This window comes from Drosophila novamexicana, unplaced genomic scaffold, assembly GCF_003285875.2.
Source record: "Drosophila novamexicana strain 15010-1031.04,08,12 unplaced genomic scaffold, DnovRS2.1 tig00000009-arrow-pilon, whole genome shotgun sequence".
Taxonomy (NCBI): Eukaryota; Metazoa; Arthropoda; class Insecta; order Diptera; family Drosophilidae; genus Drosophila; species Drosophila novamexicana.
The window spans coordinates 1,895,563-1,914,168 of NW_020824766.1; the positions used below are offsets into that span (position 1 = coordinate 1,895,563).

Consider the following 18,606-nt stretch of genomic DNA (forward strand, 5'->3'; position numbering starts at 1 on the left):
TTAGGCAGCTTATTAATAGGCGGGTTGGGGGACTGCACAGAACCGCAGCTGAGATACCTTACATAGAGCTGAGCTAAGAGAAAAATCATTTTCATTTCATTCTCATGTAAATTGACACGTTTTATTATTAAGATGCAAACGCTCAGTCGCGCCTCACTGGTTCGGGACGAGTTGATTACGAGTGGTTGTCATTGCATTGGGGTGACAAGAACCAGCGCCCGCACTATGCAGCTCTTCGGGCCAACTGAGGTTGAGCGACGGCAACGGTTAGCGGAAACCTTTTATACCATATCATGCTCGCATCATGCCACACATTGTGGTCGAGGTTGCGGATTATGGAACATGATATGTGTGCATGTGTGAGTGTGCCTGAGAGTCTGCGAGTGTGTATGTGTGTGGTAAGTGAACCAAGTGTAATATTTACAATAACAACCACAATAACACCGATGCCAAAGTATGGGTATGTCTTCCAGGAACTGTACGCATATAGCATAGCATTTGTTATTGTTTTTGCCGCTTGTTTGTGCTGACGCGGAGCTAAGCGACAGTTATTAAGTGGCTTTGATATTGATAGCCTGGCGCAGGATAATATTATCTACAAGCATAAAGATCAATACCTAATTTAGGAATAAATATTTTCGGTAACAACATTCGCTCGCTGTAACAAGAAGTTTTAATTAGCGAGCCTCATCTAATTTTGTAACAAAGATAACGCCTCTTGGCTGAAAATCTGTCGAAAATAAATGCTTGCCTTCTTCTAACAGTTTTGGGCAGCAGTTCGTGACAGCTCTCTAATTGCTAGCCGGGGAATTGCCAGCTTTAAAGTTAGGAGGTTGATTTCTTGACCGCTTGGCACTTTGAGCTACTGCAGTTGAACTTTAAACGTTTTTGTTTTTCTTCTTATATATCCGTTAACTGCTGCCACAGCCCCCATCATTTATAACTGTCAACAGTTTTGTGGCTGAAACGCGCCACAGAAACACAAGAAATACGCAAAAACTAATATTTAAGCCATCAGGCTGTGACGAGGGGCAGCGACTTGAGCGGCTGCAGCAACGTCTGACGTGCTGCAGCAGGCTCTGAGTGGCAATTGCCACTCCACATCCACTTGGGCTCGTACCCGCAACCCGCCTGTAACTGCAGCTAGACAAACAAATTATGGCCACTGTCAATAGACGCGCATTTCTATGCCAACAAAATTGCCAAGAAGCAAAATAAAAGCAAGACAAAGCAAAGGAAACGAAACGAAACGAAAAAAAAAGGCTGTAGGAAAAACAAGTCAAACAAGGAAAAAGGCACCCACAGTTGCACGAACGAATTTGACTGATGCCAAGTTGCCACAACAGTGGAAACGAATTTAGTTTTCTCTGCAGTTTTCGTATCTTTTCTTAGATTTGCTGTTGTGACTGTTTGCCAACTGCGAAAACTGTGAAAACTGTGAAAATTGCCGTCAGGCAGTTGGCCAAAGCCAAACGAAAGAACCAAAGGCAGCGGCAGCGGCAGCAACAGGCGGTTCCCTTGGCTAATCATTGCAATTGGCATTGGAATTGGCTCAAGCTTGCAACATGTTGCAGCAACAAGTCAACAATTTTTTGCATTTGCCTGCATTTTCAATTTGTTAGCAAATTTCTATGCAGCTATTTGTATTTATTTTTTTTTTTTTAATTTTGTTTATTTTATTTTTTGTTAAATCGTCGAAGTTAAAAACTTTGTTGGAGTTTTGCAATTCTTTTTCATAGACATATTTTTTGTTTGGCCTAAGGATATTTCTGAAATATTCAGGTAAAACTGGCTAGGCATTTGTAGCTGTGTGTGTGTATATATGGGCGCATAGTTTGGCAACTAACTAGATTTTAGTTTGATTTTATTGTTTTTTTTTTGTTTGCCTACATCAGAAATTGTTTGTGTCCTGCGGCGCTTTACGTGTGTTTGCCAAATTATATTTTCATTTTATTTTATTTATTTAAAGTTTTTAGTCATTTAAATGTTTTATTGTTTCTGTCCTTTTGGCAATAAAATGAAAATGAATTTAGATGGCCTCAATGAGCTATGCGCCAAATGGAATACCGGCTCTTTTGTGTAACATTCCAATTGGGCGAATGTTGACAATAAAAACTTTTGCATAGGCGTTAAATCGATGTGGTTAGAAATTTGAAATAGAAAGAAATGCTCGCCTAATTTTACAGTTAGCAAAATATTTGTAATATATAGATATTAACGACAGTAATAAATATAGAAGATTGATCTAATCGAAATAGGTTTCCAAATGGACTCAACTTCCTGTGCAATCACCTCCAAATGCTATCGCTCTTAAGATCGTAAAGCAACAATTTATATTTGCAAAAATGCACTGCATTTAACCCATATTAGTCATGGCAAATTGATTTGAGACAAACTCTTGAATGGCCGCCGCCCATTTGTGGCACTCCGAGGCCCATTTATCGTTGTTGTTTTTTTATCGACTATTGCGCCTTTGCATAGCTAATTTCCTTTCAAGATAAAGTCATAGACACAAATGGCCATAAATTACGCACTGCTCAGCTCGGCTCGGCTCTTTGGCTAAAAATCGTATTTATGTTATCGCCAAAGATAAACGCGAACTGCATTTGCCTCTAGATAGGCATCTCAAGAGCCGCGGGCCGGCTTGACTGCGAGGCTTTCACTCTATAAATAATATAATCTAAGCATATTTGTAATCAATGCAAGGCTATCGCGGCAATTTAATCGCCAACTTTAATTGTAAATTTTTGTGCGCAAACTGGCACAAAAAACCAAGAAAAACAAAAACAAAACTAAACTAAGAAAAAAACACAAAATGAGACTACTTTTAATGGCTCTGCATTATAATAATGGCCTATAATGGTCGATATCCAAAGGCGATGCTGCGTCAACCAGTTGCTATTTAAGGTCGTTACGACTAAAACATGGCCAGCAATTTTCACTTGATGCATTGACAGCTGACCAACATGCGATATAGGGTAGCAGCTCATTACACACTAACTAGTTTCATGTCGAGTAACCCAATGCGACCACAAAATATGTCGATATATTGCAATATCGCTAAAACGGATGTAGGCAAATATTATATGTATCCCTCTCACCACTTTTTACCTCTTTTTCTTTCTCTGGCTCAAAATGAACTTCTTTTTGCTGCGGCACTTGATTGTTTTCTCACCTGCAGCATAAAAGGCAACAACGAAGCAGAAATTACCTTACCAGCTACATGGTATATTTCCATATGCAATTGCTTGGGAATTACCTCTTTAAATTATGCAAAAATACATTTGAAATAAAAAGAAACATTGACAGCTTCATTTAAGCCACTACAATTATGGCTAAAGGTCCTCTAACTCACAATAAACTTTGGCTTCTAAACAGCTGCCACTACAGTATTTTATTCTGTCCACTTAATGTTAATGCTTTGTTAAGTAATCATTAACATTTATACGACTGTTAAGTGTGATAAAATAAACATCCGATGATAAGTAGTACAACAGCAAAACCCATTTTCAATTTATGACTATGCTGAATGACTTTAAAGATTTCTTAAAGTTTTTCTTCTGTCCGAGCTCTGTTATGCCTAACATCAAATTAAATGGCTTTTAACAGTCGACGGCAACTCAGAGTCCATTTCGCTCTACCGAAATGATTGTAAACCAAATTTATTTAAAATTCTCAAAAAGAACTCACAGTTGAGCGTTACGCCAAACTTGTTCACAAAATGGGCATGCCCATAGTTGAGCTGGTAAAAATACAGAAATTCGCCATGCGGGCATTTTATCACACCGCACTTTGATTTCTTTGAGTTGCGGAGTCCGAGTTTGGGGTTGAGCACTAGCAACTGGCAACTGGCAAGAGTCGTCGCTGCATTTTATCTGTTGGCATGTGTGCTGTGTGTCCATCTCAGGTGCCCCTTGCTCTGATTGTGTTTACCTGTTCGGGATGCGTGCGATAGATCATCTGTAGTCCAGATATACTGGTGCCCGGCCCTGTTGCAGCCTTGGCCATTGCAGATATTTTAATTAAATTAAACTTTACTTTGAGACACGTGTCGGACTCTGGCATATACCTTTTGTATCTCGCATGTGTGTTTGGTTTGGCATTCGCATCCGCATCCTCATCTACATCCTCATCGACATTGGCCCTGCGTACAGAATTTTACGACAGTTTTTATTCTTTTTCCTGTGCTGCATCTTGTTATTCAATTAAATTTCTGCCATGTCTGTGTTTTAATTGCATGAAAAATGGTTTTTAACAGTTTGTTTATGTGCAGCTCGAGGCTCTCTCTTAGGTTTGACTAATTGATTGGCCGTGATTGTCAGAACTACAGTAAATTGATTGGAATTTCTCTGCCTCAAATATTTTTGCAGCCTGAAGTTGTCACGAAAGTGAATAAAATTGTGGCATATGATATTTGAGGCAAGCGAATCAAAGCCAGATTGGATGTAAATAAAGAACTTCGATTAAAAAATTGAATACAAGAACATGCACATAAGGACACTTTTCCTTTTTTTTATTATATTTTGCTGCTGCTTTTCAAAACTTTTCAATAGAAAAAGATTTATTAAAGGGGAATTTCTTTAAGCCTCTTTATAAATTTATTGTAAGCTAACATTTAACGTAGAGTAATTAAAATCCATTCCAACTAAGCTTTCTTTTCGAGCGACCGCTGTACTTAAGCTCAGCTCCTATATATATTTAGTTCATATTTAATCGAGTATATGCCATCCGTCTGACATTTTAGGTCTATTAAATTTAGTCACACAATCACTCATGTTTCTTCATCTTTAGTTATTCATCAAATGCTCTATTACAGAACATAAATGTTTGACCTACAAAAACCTTTTCAACTTTTGACTTTACTTCACAGTTCGCACACACAAAGAGTTAACGTGCCTGTTGGCCCTTTAGATGACATGTCATTGTTGCTGTTGTTGTTGTTGTTATTATTGTTGTTGGTTTACATGCCAACCCACATCGGCTAACACAATTTGGTCACGATTTAAGCAACGCACACGCCAGGAATTCATCAACAACATGCAAAGCTCCCCCGCCGCAACCAGGCAGGGTAAAATTTCGGCGTCGCATTTCTCCAATTTGCCTGATAAGAAGCGTTTAGCTAAAAACATGCGCCAAATTACAGCAAATTTCTCAATGTTATGTGAACACAGTTACCCACACCCGAAATTCTGTAGATTTTATGGCACTGGCGCACATAAATCAAACGAGAGAGGGGAAAGAGACGCAAAACGTTGCATGTCGGTTGTTTCGTCAAACATTGAATCGAACTTTGTGCTGCGAAATTTTATGGCCACGTCACGCAAATCTAGATAGTCACAACAATAAAGGAGCAGGAATAAAAGTAGGCTGCTATTTGCACTTGTCGATATGCAACATGGGGCAAATGTTCATTGACGTAATACCCATATACGGGCCGGAAGTAGCCACAAAAACCGCAGCTGGCTGGCAAAACTACAAGCAAACTTCGTTGGACGCCCCCTTCGCCCAATTCACAATTAGAGACTTTGTAGAAAACATAAAGCCACAAATCAGAAATCACGAATCATGTTATCGCTGTGATTTGTCAGCTGAGACCCCCACAGGCAGCCCCTGTTAGCATCGCCCCGTGCTCCAACCGGCACGTTCATTGTAATTAACGCTGTAATCAAATTGAAGACCCATGTCAAATGGGCCTCATGACAGATCGGCATCAGCATCTGTATCTGCATCTGTATCTGTATCTGCATCTGCATTGGCCTCGGCAACTGCCTCTGCCCACAATTTGGCCTTCTGCTAGTCAAACAACTTCAACTACTTCTATTTCAATTGGGCCAGACATGCACATCTCATCTCAGCTCAGCTTCAAAACGTTAACGTAGCCGATCCATCATCAAGCTCGAGTTTTCAAATCAGTTGGCGTTTTCTTTCAGTTGTCTCTTGGCCTGCAGTTGGCTTTCGTGAGGGGCAAAACTAGTTTTCCCAAGGGTTTTGCCTCAAATCAAATAGACCAATGTGATCCAAGAGAAAAGGCAAGTTTATAAATAGCAAATACAACCTGTCGTAAAGATTTTAAGATATTTGCTACATATATGTTTGACATGCTCTTAAAATCCTTATCTGATTTTAATGAACATATATAACTAGCTGGTCTTGCCCGGCTTTACACGCGAATTTTCGACAACACGTTTCCACCCATTTCCCGCCTGTGGAACATTCAAATTTACCAATCCTTTCTTAAAGCGTGTCTCGTAGATTCTGGCATTGGTTCTATTGGTTAACAAGAAACTGTTAAGCAATTTTTGTAAAAATAAGTTCAGCTTCCTCTCTTTGTTGTTTCCCTAATCAGGAGAGACAGTTCTACATATCGATTATAATAGAGTATTTAATAAAACACCTAGATATTCCGATCAGTTTCTAATCATATTTTAAAAATAACTTTTCTATACTCAATATTAATCTTATAGTTTTTTATGCAAATACAGTTTTTAATTGTAGAATTATAGGTAACTTTTCCCATTATAAAAAGCCAAAATGTTCTCGTTCTTGATTTAATATGACTAATATTATATTAATACTCGTTAGAGTATTTCGAGTTCGACCTGGCATTTTTTTACATAACAGTTTTTAGTTATGTTTCACATTCTGCCCACGCTTTTGTTCGTGTCCAGCCTGTTTCTGTGTCTCTCCCCCTCACTCCCTCTCTGCTTGCTCTACATATGTATGCACGCTCCATAGACTGTCATGATTTACAGTTATGACAATTTTAAGTTGGTTCATTAGAGGCAGACACTGAGATGCAGACTTAAATGCACTTACTTACAGCTACAAATAGAGTTTACGTTGCGACTACTTATAAAATCACTGCCTCCCTCTCCATCTCTCCATCTCCCTCTCTCTCTCTCTCTCTCTCTCTCTCTCTAGCTGTGTGGCTGTCTCCTAGTAACTGGGTGTGTGCGTGTCTCAATGTCTATGTTATGATTGAAGATGATTACAAATGTCTTCTTATGGCAATTGCCTCTTTGTTGTTTGTTGTAGAGTTGCCTGTCGTGTTGCATATTTCCCAACTCGGCCATTTGTAGTTCCAGCCGTTCAGTCGTTCAGTCGTCCAGTCGTGGTATTCATGATGGTTTGTGTCCACACTTAATTAATAGCCCCTGTCAGCATTTTTGAGCAAAGGCATCCGACAGTTTGAGCTGCGTATAGTTAGAGCTAAATGGAATCTGCCTAATGGTTCCTTAACTATTTATTTATGGTGTAGCCGCAGACGCGGGTAATAATAAAGAAATGATGGCATGTCAGGACCTAGAATCTCGTATACGCCATGCTAATTGAACGACTTTAGTTGCGCTTTAAATGCAGCTTTTACTGCTCCAAGATTAAAACCAACTCAAACACATTGAAAGCCAAATGAATGTCATGAGAATTGGCGCAGTTTTTGGAAGATGCATACTTTGGTAATTTATTTTTTTTTTCCTTTGCATGTGAAAGAGTTATCAAAGAGTTAAAGTAACTGAGCTACCTTTACATATGCATCTATTTGGATAATGCTACTTAAAGACTGGAATGGGAAGCACTTAGTCTCAATTTACGCTACAGCAGATGGTAATTTAAGCTCTGATATTTTGTAATTTATTTGAGCCTTATTTTTTAAACATTTGCGCGGTTCTTTTTCATATGCGCTTTTTAGCAGCTGTTCGCCATTATCAATTGCTCTGCTAAAAAGATTTGACCGCCTCGTTTTCTGCTGCTGCTCATAAACCTTTAACAACTTCTTTATAAACCTGCTTCACAGCCCCCACTCCCCTTTCACCTTACAGATACATTTATATAACTATATGTATATATATATACATGCATTTATGCATATACACACACACATATAGAGAAAATTTCCTCCTGGGAGTAGCGACAAGCCAAGCGCTGAGCATAAAATTTATGATTTGCCTTTTGGCTGCCTTTTCTGAAGGCAACCGCAACTTGGACTTGGACTGGGGCGACATCGATTCGCGTTATACATTCGACATGGGACAAACTGAAACGAGTTTCCAGTTGCCCATTTGTGGACTTTGTAGCTGGCTGCAACTTCAGCTTCACGATCTGAACTCGATCTTCAATACGAGTCGTGCCTTTTAATTAAGCTGCCTGGACGCGAGCTCCAGTTCCAATTCCAAATCGAACTCGTATATGGTATCTCTGGACGAGGTGTTAACTGGCCCAACTGGCGACTCCAATTTGTATTTGCCCAAAAGAAACTATAACCAAATGCCCCAAGGTATCCCAGACCAAAAATTTCAATTCTGTCCAGTCTGCGATTATTTATGGAGCGGGTCACATGAAGTTACCAAGTTTATTGGCCCAAGGACCACTTAATATGTCAGTCGGTGAGTCCCGATGCGGCTATACTCGTATTCGTATTCGTATTCGTATTCGTATTTGTATTTGCATTTGTAGCTGTGGCCCCTTTTATTTTCTTTTTGGGAGTTTGGGGCGGCCATTTTGCCATTTTGTTGCGACCCTTTTTTGCAAATGATCTCTCTGCATACTTATTTATGGGCCAAGTTCTTTTACTTTTGCTACCAATGTTTGCAATTGTCTGGCCCGCAGACAATGGGCATTATAAATTCATCAGACTGTCGCTCTGACATACAAACACACACAAACAACAAACAAGAGAGTCGGATAAGATGAGAGAAAGAGAGCCCTGGCTGCATAATGTATATGGATCCGTATAGCTGAGTATCTAAGTATCTGCGAGATGCCTTTGGTCACAAAATGGTGCAGCGCTTAGCGAACAATGCAAACAATAAGCAAGCTCAAAGGTTCCAAGAGAAAGTGCTCAACTTGCACATATCCTATAAAACACTCTGCTTTACATCCACATCTCAGGGCCTTGTCTTTGGTTCAAAGCTTTAACCACTTGAGAATTATACGTAATGGCGACAAAGCTGACAAAAGCACTTTAACCCTTGCTGCTCTACTTGTCTTGTGGAGATGCCAACTTTTACCACACTCATACAGAGTATAACAGAGTATATGCCCACTTCAACAGTGCTCGCTTTACAGGGTATAAAAAAAGGATGTCTGCTTTGTGGTTGACATTTGTTTTGTTTGTTGTTGCCATTGTTGTTGCTGTTCTCATTGTTGTTGCTGTTGTTGTTTGTGTCGGCTTCTAGCTTTTGTTTTTAATTGTGTCAAATTTTGTGGGCGCGCACGTAGAGGCGGCTGCTGGATTGCACATCTCCATCTCGCCAAAGTGGAGCACTGCGGCAGTAGGTGCAAAATCAAAAGCCACTTCACAAAATATTTCCAAAGACCACACAAAAAGGTCTGCCATATTGTTTTGTAATATCTGAATAGCAGACTGAGTGGGCCAGGGGTTAGAGGCAGGGACTGGCGCACTGGAGCGAGTGCAATTGGAGCGATGATTAAACATGCAACAGCGTCCTGCCAACAGAAATATGTATGTTCGTCGGGTTTCTGGTCCAGAACTTGCAAAAACAAACAAAATATATATAAAAGTAAGAAACTGTTGGATATGAACAGCAATAAAAGCCTGCAGGCTACATAGAAAACGGGATTTCGGGTTAAGCAGTTCCGCATCTCAGGAACTAACTCTTAAATAAGTCTGAACTGTTGAATAAAAATATGTGACTCTTTCGATTGTTAAATAAATCAAACCTTTTGACAATTGGAAAACAAAAACAAGTTCAGAAACTAAAGAAAACTTAAGAAGCTAAGCATAGTGTCATACAAAATGTGTTTTATTTTTTTTTTCAGCCTTTTTTTCTTTGACCTAAACTTTAAAATATTCTATGCTATTTTTTATGCATTATACATATTATTTTATATGAATGCACATTTTTAATGGGTATTGGAAAAATTTTTACTCAAAAATTTCAATATTGAGTACTGTTAAATTTTGCAACTTAAGACTTTACAAATTTTCCCACAAGCTGTTAATTTAGTATGCCATTTGGTCGAAGGCAACCCTCCAGTCAGTAATTGTTCAAAGCTGCCCAGTTTCAGTTATAGCTGGGGTTTATTTACTGAAAATATAAAGGTGTCAACTGAATTGTGCGCTGACTTAATGCTGGGTGTGGTCAGTTGGTTAGCTGGTCAGCTGCTGGCCACTTATTGGAGCAAATGTGAGATTTTGTGTCAACTCAAATCGGATAGAATTGGCGCGTGGCCTGGCATTAAATGCTTGTAATTAAATATTTTAACAGTCGGCTGTCAGAGCAAAGTCGCCAGGCAAACGTTGGCATTTAGGAGAGACAAAATACTGCATAAATGTATATGTATATATATACATATATATATAGATATATATGTGAAACTTTGTTTAGCATTTACCATTTGGTAACAACGGCCCACACAGCATTTCAGGCGACAACTTGTGAAATGGCAATGCGAGACAGTCACAAAGTTGTCAGTCAGTTGGTTAATCTATCAATAGTGGGCACCTTTTGCGTAGGCAGCCGAGCAATGGTAGACGCCGGCAATACTCTGTAGTAGCATAGGAAACGGGGTAAGCTAGACTTTGCTACAAGCTGTCTGCTACAAAGGCGTTAAGTGAATTGGCTTCTAATAATATCGAAAAATGAGAGTATAAAATTGTTCAGAAAAAGTTGAACAATTCGAATTTCTACATTTTGCATAAAATTAAAAAATTAATTTAGCATGAGTTTAGATCTTTCAAATGGCTTCATGTTAAAAATTTCATTTCAAAAAGTAATTTGAGCTCAACTTTGAAGGTTCTTTACCGCACCTTGTGTATTTCTCTGGCTTTTTATATTGTATTTATATTTTTCTATTATAATTTAACGTAAAAAATATTTAACATAAAAAATGCGCCCTTATAGCTTTAACAGAGTATGTCAAAGTATATCATAAATATTTGATGCACAATATTCTCCAGTAAATCTTGTACGCTCTGAGTAAATTGTACATTTTACAGGGTATATCAAAGTTTAAATTTAATTTGTTAAATATGTACTTGGGAAGCAACAAAATGTATCTACTTAAAGTTTTGAAGTTATGTTAAAAATGTTGTTTACAGTTTCACTTTCACATTGTTGCCTCGGGACAAAGGAAAGTGGATGAGAAAAAAAAAATAGAGAAAAGGCAGCGTGTTCTTTTAGACATTGTTATTGTTTTTGTTGTAGCTGTTGATATTGTCACTTAGTTGTTGCTGTTGTTCTTGTTGTTGTTGTTTTAGTTGCTGTTGTCAACGTCCTGTTAAGTCACTCAAAGCTGGCTAAGAGGAGCGAACGGAAAAATAGCAAAAGAAAAACAAAAACAAAAGCAAAAATACAAAATACAAAATAAAAGAATATTGTTTGCCATCGAGTCTTCTGGTAATTTTTATGGATTTACACAGGATTTAAGGCAAGGACGAAGGACACACATATGAGAGTGAGAGAGCCGAAGAGAGAGAGAGTGATGGAGAAAGTCAGCTTAAGTAGCCGGAAGATACTTTTTCTTGCGAATTAATTGAGTTGAAATTGCTGCTGTTGTTTTTGCCCTGGCTGTGCGAAAAACAAATAAATTGTCATCATCAGCCTCGCATTTATTGGTTATAAATTGATCAATTCGAGCGGAAAATATTAAGTGGATTATAGTTTTAATGCTGCCCGGACTCGAACTTAACTGGGGCTATTTGTTAAAGGACATTGCGCAAAATAAATTGCACAGATTGCAAACGAAGGGCAACATATATTTATATTTATATTCATGTTTATATAGCGCATGCCATGCGGGAGGACAGCTGGATTCCCGCCTCGAGTCGGGCAGTCCAAGAGCTTGCCACTTGTCTGCAATGCCCACTAAAATGATTATAAGGCCACTTCGTGCAGCTCAGAGATTAGTGAACAGCTTTCAATGCTGATATTGACAAATGCGGGTCAAGCCAGGGGAAGGACACGCAGCACAACTCGAGGCTAGCAAAGTCAAAGGAATTCGCTGTGCAACAGCATTTAAACCAAAGTAGGCGGAAGCTCTAGTGGGGAGTGCACAACTAGGAGATACTCTGCCACTTCTACTTACACTAAATGAAAGATACTTTATCTGTAAATAATATTCTGGAAGCTGCGTGTCAGATGCGAAGACTAACTCCTGAAATCTAAGCACTTTACCCGATTATACAGTTATCGAGGATCTACGTTCCAAATTTTAGTCTCTTATTCTGAGATCCTTGCTTTCATACAAACGGGCAGACGGACAGACGGACATGGCTGAAGATCGACTCGGCTATTGAAGCTGATCAAGAATATAAATACTTAAAGACATTTGCATTTTACACTTTTACCCATGCACCCAAAAAGACAAACACATTTTAGACTGTGTTGAGGCTAGCGAAAATGTGGAACTTTCATAGTTTAAAAGCCGAAGTTTTTCATGTCAGCAAACGACCACGCCCAATGCCGCCCACATATATAGGCCTAACAGCATGTGAAACCTACTTTAATGACAGCTAACAATAACTTTCTTCCATTCTTCACATAGCTAAGCTAAAGTTAACTGAACAGATTGCCAAGTCGTTCAACTCGGATACCCTATTAATAACAGATATCTAAGCTCGAAATGTATACACTAAGGCCTAGGATAAATGTATACTTGCGTTTGGCAAATCCTCTTAAATAAATTAAGTTGACTTTGGCGATTGTGAAATTATAAAATCAAATTACCCAAACCCAGCAGGCCGAGAGCCAGGCGAAGCATTTCTATGGAATTAGTTTGGGTACGTTTTAAAATAATCATGATCCTTGTAGGACATTCAACATATGCAACGCCTTTTCTTTTGGGCGCCGCACAACAAAGTTTATTATGCAAAGGCAACGGGCCGTTGTCCTGCGCAATGCCACAAAAGGCAATCATTTGATAGGCCCCAAAAAAGGATTGCCGGCAATTGTGGGGATCGTTGGGCTTATGGGGATTAGCGGCAGCTGAAATGTACCAGAAAACGGCAAACAATCAATTACCGATTCGCTTGGCTGCCTGCTTTCTGTAGCTTTCAATTCATCAATTAAAATACCGCCAAGCAACCACATCCTTCCCTCGCACACTTCGTCTCGTCTCGCCTCGTCTGCCTGGCCAAATGCGTCAAAAGCGTTTCAAATGAGCCTTTTAATGGGTTTACGATTTTCCATACAACAACAAACAGTCACAGGACTTTTCTAATGTTAACCCAACTGGTCCTTTTGCGCTCTGTGATTAATTTATTTTTGGCAGCCCCAGTCCGGATTTGAGTTTCTATTGGTATTGGCATTAGGGAGCATTATGGGGACATTGGGGGCGTGCCTGTTCGCACATATAACCATCAACCGGGCATAGGCACAGCAATCGCTGTCAGTGTGTGTAAACTTAATTCCTGCTCATTTTTAAGCGAGACGAACCCGGACAGACGCCCCAGCAGACCCCCGCCCCGGGCAGACAGGCACCCCTTCATCAAATTGACAAAATGACGGTCGGTCGGGCTTCGCTTCGCTAGTTAATTAAACACTCGAAAGAGTTACAACGGCGTGCAACGAGAGTAAATATGTATACACCCGAAGCGCCATGGAATTGCGTTTTTGGATTGTGCGGTTCGCGCGAGGCGAACTGCACTGCAAATCCGCTCGAATTGTTGTCGTGGTTTTGGATTACGTATTTCGATCAAATGTTAATCCCATCGATTGAGTGTTGTGCTAGAATGCGTGGACGAGAGCACTTCAGCTGTTGCGTATCACACAAAATAGAAACACAAACTGAGATTAGAGCAGAAAACGAAAAGAGAAAAAATTTAAAGAGTATTTATATTCGATGAGCCTCGTAAAAATGTATATATATTCAAGGCATTAGGATACATAGAAATCCCAAATAATGTTTAAAGAATATTTATATTTCATGAGCTTAAAGATTTTGTTCAAACATTTGGCTAATAGCATTAGTCTCATCATTGTTATTAGTTATAAATTGTCTAGCAATTCAACCTCATAATCACCATAAGTTAGTTTTCTTCTAATAAACATTGTCATCTCATGTTGGAAATCACAATAACCAAATGCTTTAATGCTTAACGGCTTTGCAGGGTGATTCAATTGTCATTAACAATGCAACTAACGCTTATCTAATGCTTAGCCAAACAGGGCGCCAATCCTAAATAATGGTAGCTAATTCAGTTCGTATTTCTTTCAGCCTTTCAGCCTCAATCTCAAGTGTGGAACTGAACAAGCTGCGAAATTTCGCACGCAGCTCTCGAAAAAGGTATTTAAGGCATGGTATAGCGAGAGTTGTGTTCCTGCTGACGATTAGGAGGAACTCACGCACACCAGAGAGAAACACAAGAGAGAAGCAAAAAAAAAAAAAAAAAATAAAGGAAGACAAGAAAAAGCAAACAAAGTGTGTCTAGCAGCTACACGAATAGATATGTATCCGTAAGATACTTTTAGCAAGGCAAACGTGTGAATTATCCTGCCTCAAAGTATTTAATGCGCTTTACACATGGCAACAAGCAAGGGGCAGAGCCCAATGAACAGGACAGCAAATGCACATACATAAACACACACCCCAACACACACACACACACACACACACACACACATGAGTAAACAAGCAATGAGAGCAATTGAAGGGCACATTGTATTAAAAATAGAAAATGGATGAAGGGAAAATACAACAACATAAATAATTGAGAGAAAAGAATCGTCTGCGGAATGCCGCATATCAAATACCCTTGCTGGCAAATAAATATGCATATATCCATGCAAATATAAAGATATATATATAAATATATACGCACAACTGAAAACCCTTTGGTTTCATAATTGAGTCCAGTTTGCGGTTAGTTCTATTTTCTGAAGGAGTAGTTTTTTAAAGGAATAATTTAAAAAAAATAGTCATCTTCGAACTACAAAAGATAAAAATAACGATATCTTAAATAATTTAATAACAAGGATCAATATGTTCTTTTGTAAATACAAATTATTGTTTCACAAAAAGGTTGAGGAATCCCAAATAAATCAAGACCTTTGGACCCTTCACGAATTTGGATGTAACCAAAAACTTTTTCATAAATTAATTTTATATACTTTATAATTTCTTATTTTTATATTCTACAGATTACGATTTCTTGAGGAAAATTTAATTTAACAAAGATCTATATTGACAAAAGGAAGACAAATGCACTAGACGATTATACTTTTTATGTTTTTGAAGAAATTCATAAAAACTACAAATTTTTTATTCTATATTTTCTTCCGTGACAGAAAAAATACTCGTTTAGATAATTTGACAAGATTTAAAGATAAAATTCATGAAATTTCTATCTTAAATATGTTAGAAAAATACAAAAAATTCTTAAGATCAATTAAACATAGTTTCAATAAAATCAATATTAACAAATGGAGTTGTTGATTTTTCACTTAAGAATTAAAAAATATTAATAAAAATATGGATATTTGAACTATTTTAAGTGCAATACATAGAAGCTAGTATGAGTATATTTTAAAGATATTAGTTTTCTTACGTTACGAAAAAATTCTCTTTTCGATTAGCTTTGACAATGTTAAGATAAAATACTTCAAATATCACACCTGCTTGACATATCGAACTGCACTTAAGGCCATGTCTTTCACACTGTGTGTTACACTTTTCACAACAGATTGCATAATATCCTCGGCGAGGGTATACAAATAAGAAGCAGCCGCAACAGAGAGAACACGAATAATAACAACAATAACATTAAAGGCATTTGATCATTACTCATAAAAACAAACAGCGAAGGAAGGAGAAGGGGAGAAGGGAGATGGAGAAGTCGCCGGTGCAGGGAAAAAAGAGTAAACAGTTGTGGAAAACGACTTGTGGAAAAGCGAGACAATGACGAAACTGATGATGCCGCTGATAATGATGATGATGATAATGATGTTGATGATGAAGAGCAGCCAACTGGCTGGCTAGAAAATTAATTATACAACGTGAAAATGCGCTGAAATACATATTATCAGGGGGAGGGGGAGGAGGAGGGGGGTTCTGTATTAAGCGTTACCTCGTTTTTCGGCTATTGGAAGCGTAAGCCATAAGCAGGCATTACAAATTGCATCGAACGGGAAACTGGTTTCCCAAAACAAACCAAATGCACAAGTGAAGAAGAAGAAGAAGACGAAGAAGAAGAAGAAGAAGACGAAGAAAAGCAAGCAAAAGCAAACAAACAAAGTCTAAAGGCAGGGGGTAGAGTATTCTTTGAGCCGTTTTACCTGCTGCCAGTACTCAATACTGGCAGGTCAAAATCCCAGCGGCCATCACAGGGTGACTCCGACTCCGACTCCGAATCGGCGACTCGAATGACTCGAAGACTCCCCGCAGCTCGGCCTGGTGGTTGAAATTAATCTACGACGCAACAGGATATGCACTTTTTATACTTGTTTTTGACTGTTCCAGGATCAGAGCATATTGCGTATGGAGTTCAAATGAAGACATAAAATGGCAGTTGACCCGAATGAAACGATGTGGAATACTACGCACATAACGGTACAGGTACATAAAAACTGCAGTTATTTTGAAAATGATCAGAAGAGAAACAAGCCTCTAAGTCTCTGTGCACAAAGGAATGTCGCAGTAAAAATGCAGTGAATATTATTTAAATTAAGAGCTGAACACGAGCGAAAAAACTCTGACCTGATGAGCAAAAAATAGTCAATAAAAACGGCTAAAGAAAATTTATAACATTAACTAAAAAGAATTTTTCAACGTTTCAAGAAAACAGAAAGAACCACAAAAAGTTTAAGCAAAAAATAAGATAGAAACATTCATTATTAAGAATATCTACCTTGATATTTACAGGAATATATTCATGTCATATCTACTCTTATGCAAAAACGGACACTTTATAATCTCAATATGAGAGCACAAGCAGAAAATTGTTCTGAGAAATGTTTCTCCTCCCATTGATAAACGTTATTCCGTTATATCTGCATCAAGGCATTTTACACTCATTTTAGACTACGTAACTTTTGCTCTCATTACTGTCAACACATTGAGTCATTGAGTAATAAATAGAAAGAGAGCTTTGTTTACCGTTATAAAGTTCATGCATGGTACTAATTATTACTCAATGCTTTCAACATGTGCTCAATCTCCTTTTGAGTTTCGCACGTTCTTTCTTCTTACACTTTGATCTATCGCCTTTTCTCTCATTGCATGCATTCTCTAAATTTCTTATCTCGGTTGGGGTACCGCAATTTAGCATTCCCTTTTGTGATCTGCATTGCGCACTTAACGCTTAATTCATATTTCTGGCACTTACCTTTCCGCCAACTTTCAGCTCATAGCCCATGCCCAGAGGCGTCTTCAGCTGCACTGGACACACGAATCCTATGTTCCGATGGGGGCTGTCCACGCTGATCTGATGCTTGCGCGTGGTCACTTTGGGTGCGCTGCGCGTGGGCGCCGGGGTGGAGGAGGAGGCGGTGGTGTTCTCGGCGACACAGAGATCCTCGCCGCCGTGTACGGGAAACTTGGAGCACTCGAGATTCTCGGGCCAATTGAAGTTGTACGTTTTCATGAGGGTCTCGCAGACGCGTGCGGATTCGCAGAGCGAGCGGCAGGGCGGAATGGGGCGCTCCAGTATGGTGCAGACGGGCACATAGAGGGAGCAGAGAAATAACTGTAGATCGGCGCTGCAGCCGATTTTGACCAGCGGCGCAAACTGATGCACCTCCAGGCCCGCCTCCTCCTGCTTGGTGTGACCAATCAGATTGGGCATTATCGTCATATTATAGGGTATATTCTTGCATATGGATATGGTGATGGGCTCGCAGCGATTGTGATGTGGAAAGCCGTCCAGCGAGCTGGCCGAGCTGCCGGTCAAGTCGGACCTATAGTACGAGCTGGCGTCCAACGGGGTCTGATCGTAGCGCTGCGCGCTCTGCAGCAGCGCCGGCAGCAGCAGCAGCAGCAGCGGCTGAAGCAGCATTTTTCTACTTTCGCACATTTTTCAGAACCGAATAATAATTTCTTTTATTGGTTGGCGCGTTTTTGGCTCGTGGATATCTTAAGTAAATTTTCAACGCTTTGCGGGATTCTTAAAGCTCGGACATTTTGACAAAAACACACACACACACACACACACACAAGCACAAGCACAATGACGGGGGCGAGGGCGAGGGCGAGAGCAGGGCGTTGAAAATAATATATTTAAAACACGCACAAAAACACGCGGCGGCTATTTAGCATTTTGCATAGCACAAATATGTGACAGAACTATTTTTCATTTCAATTGCAATTACTCTTTATTTGTACCCTTTTTTAACACTTTTATTTAGGCTTTTCTCGGCGTTTGTTTTGCCGGCTAAGCGACGCGCTGCCAACTACAAAAGTACCGTATGCAGCAGAACTTTTACGTAAAACGGCGCGAAACTACGTTGAGCCTGAAGTTACATCAAACGAATATTCAACCGAGAGCACAACCGAGCGGCAGGGCAGACGCTGACAAACTAACCATTGCATGGAACGCCGTCATGCTGCCAGTGTGTGGGCTGAGGTGGGAGAGAGCAGGTTTGTTGCTGCTGCTGCTGGTGGTGGTGGTGGTATTGGTGGGCGAGCGAGCGCGAGAGCAACATTGAGCCGAAC

General features: G+C 39.4%; 1 protein-coding gene across 1 annotated transcript in view; it reads right to left on the reverse strand.

Moving 5' to 3' along the window:
- The window catches only part of LOC115768780 (frizzled), a 39,809-nt gene extending 21,412 nt beyond the window's left edge, over positions 1-18,397 (reverse strand). Inside the window, exon 1 of the mRNA XM_030713478.1 lies at positions 17,282-18,397. Coding sequence (XP_030569338.1) covers positions 17,282-17,968 — 687 coding nt within the window. The 5' untranslated portion in view covers positions 17,969-18,397. The remainder of the gene's footprint in view (positions 1-17,281) is intronic.
- Between the last annotated feature and the right edge of the window lie 209 nt (positions 18,398-18,606).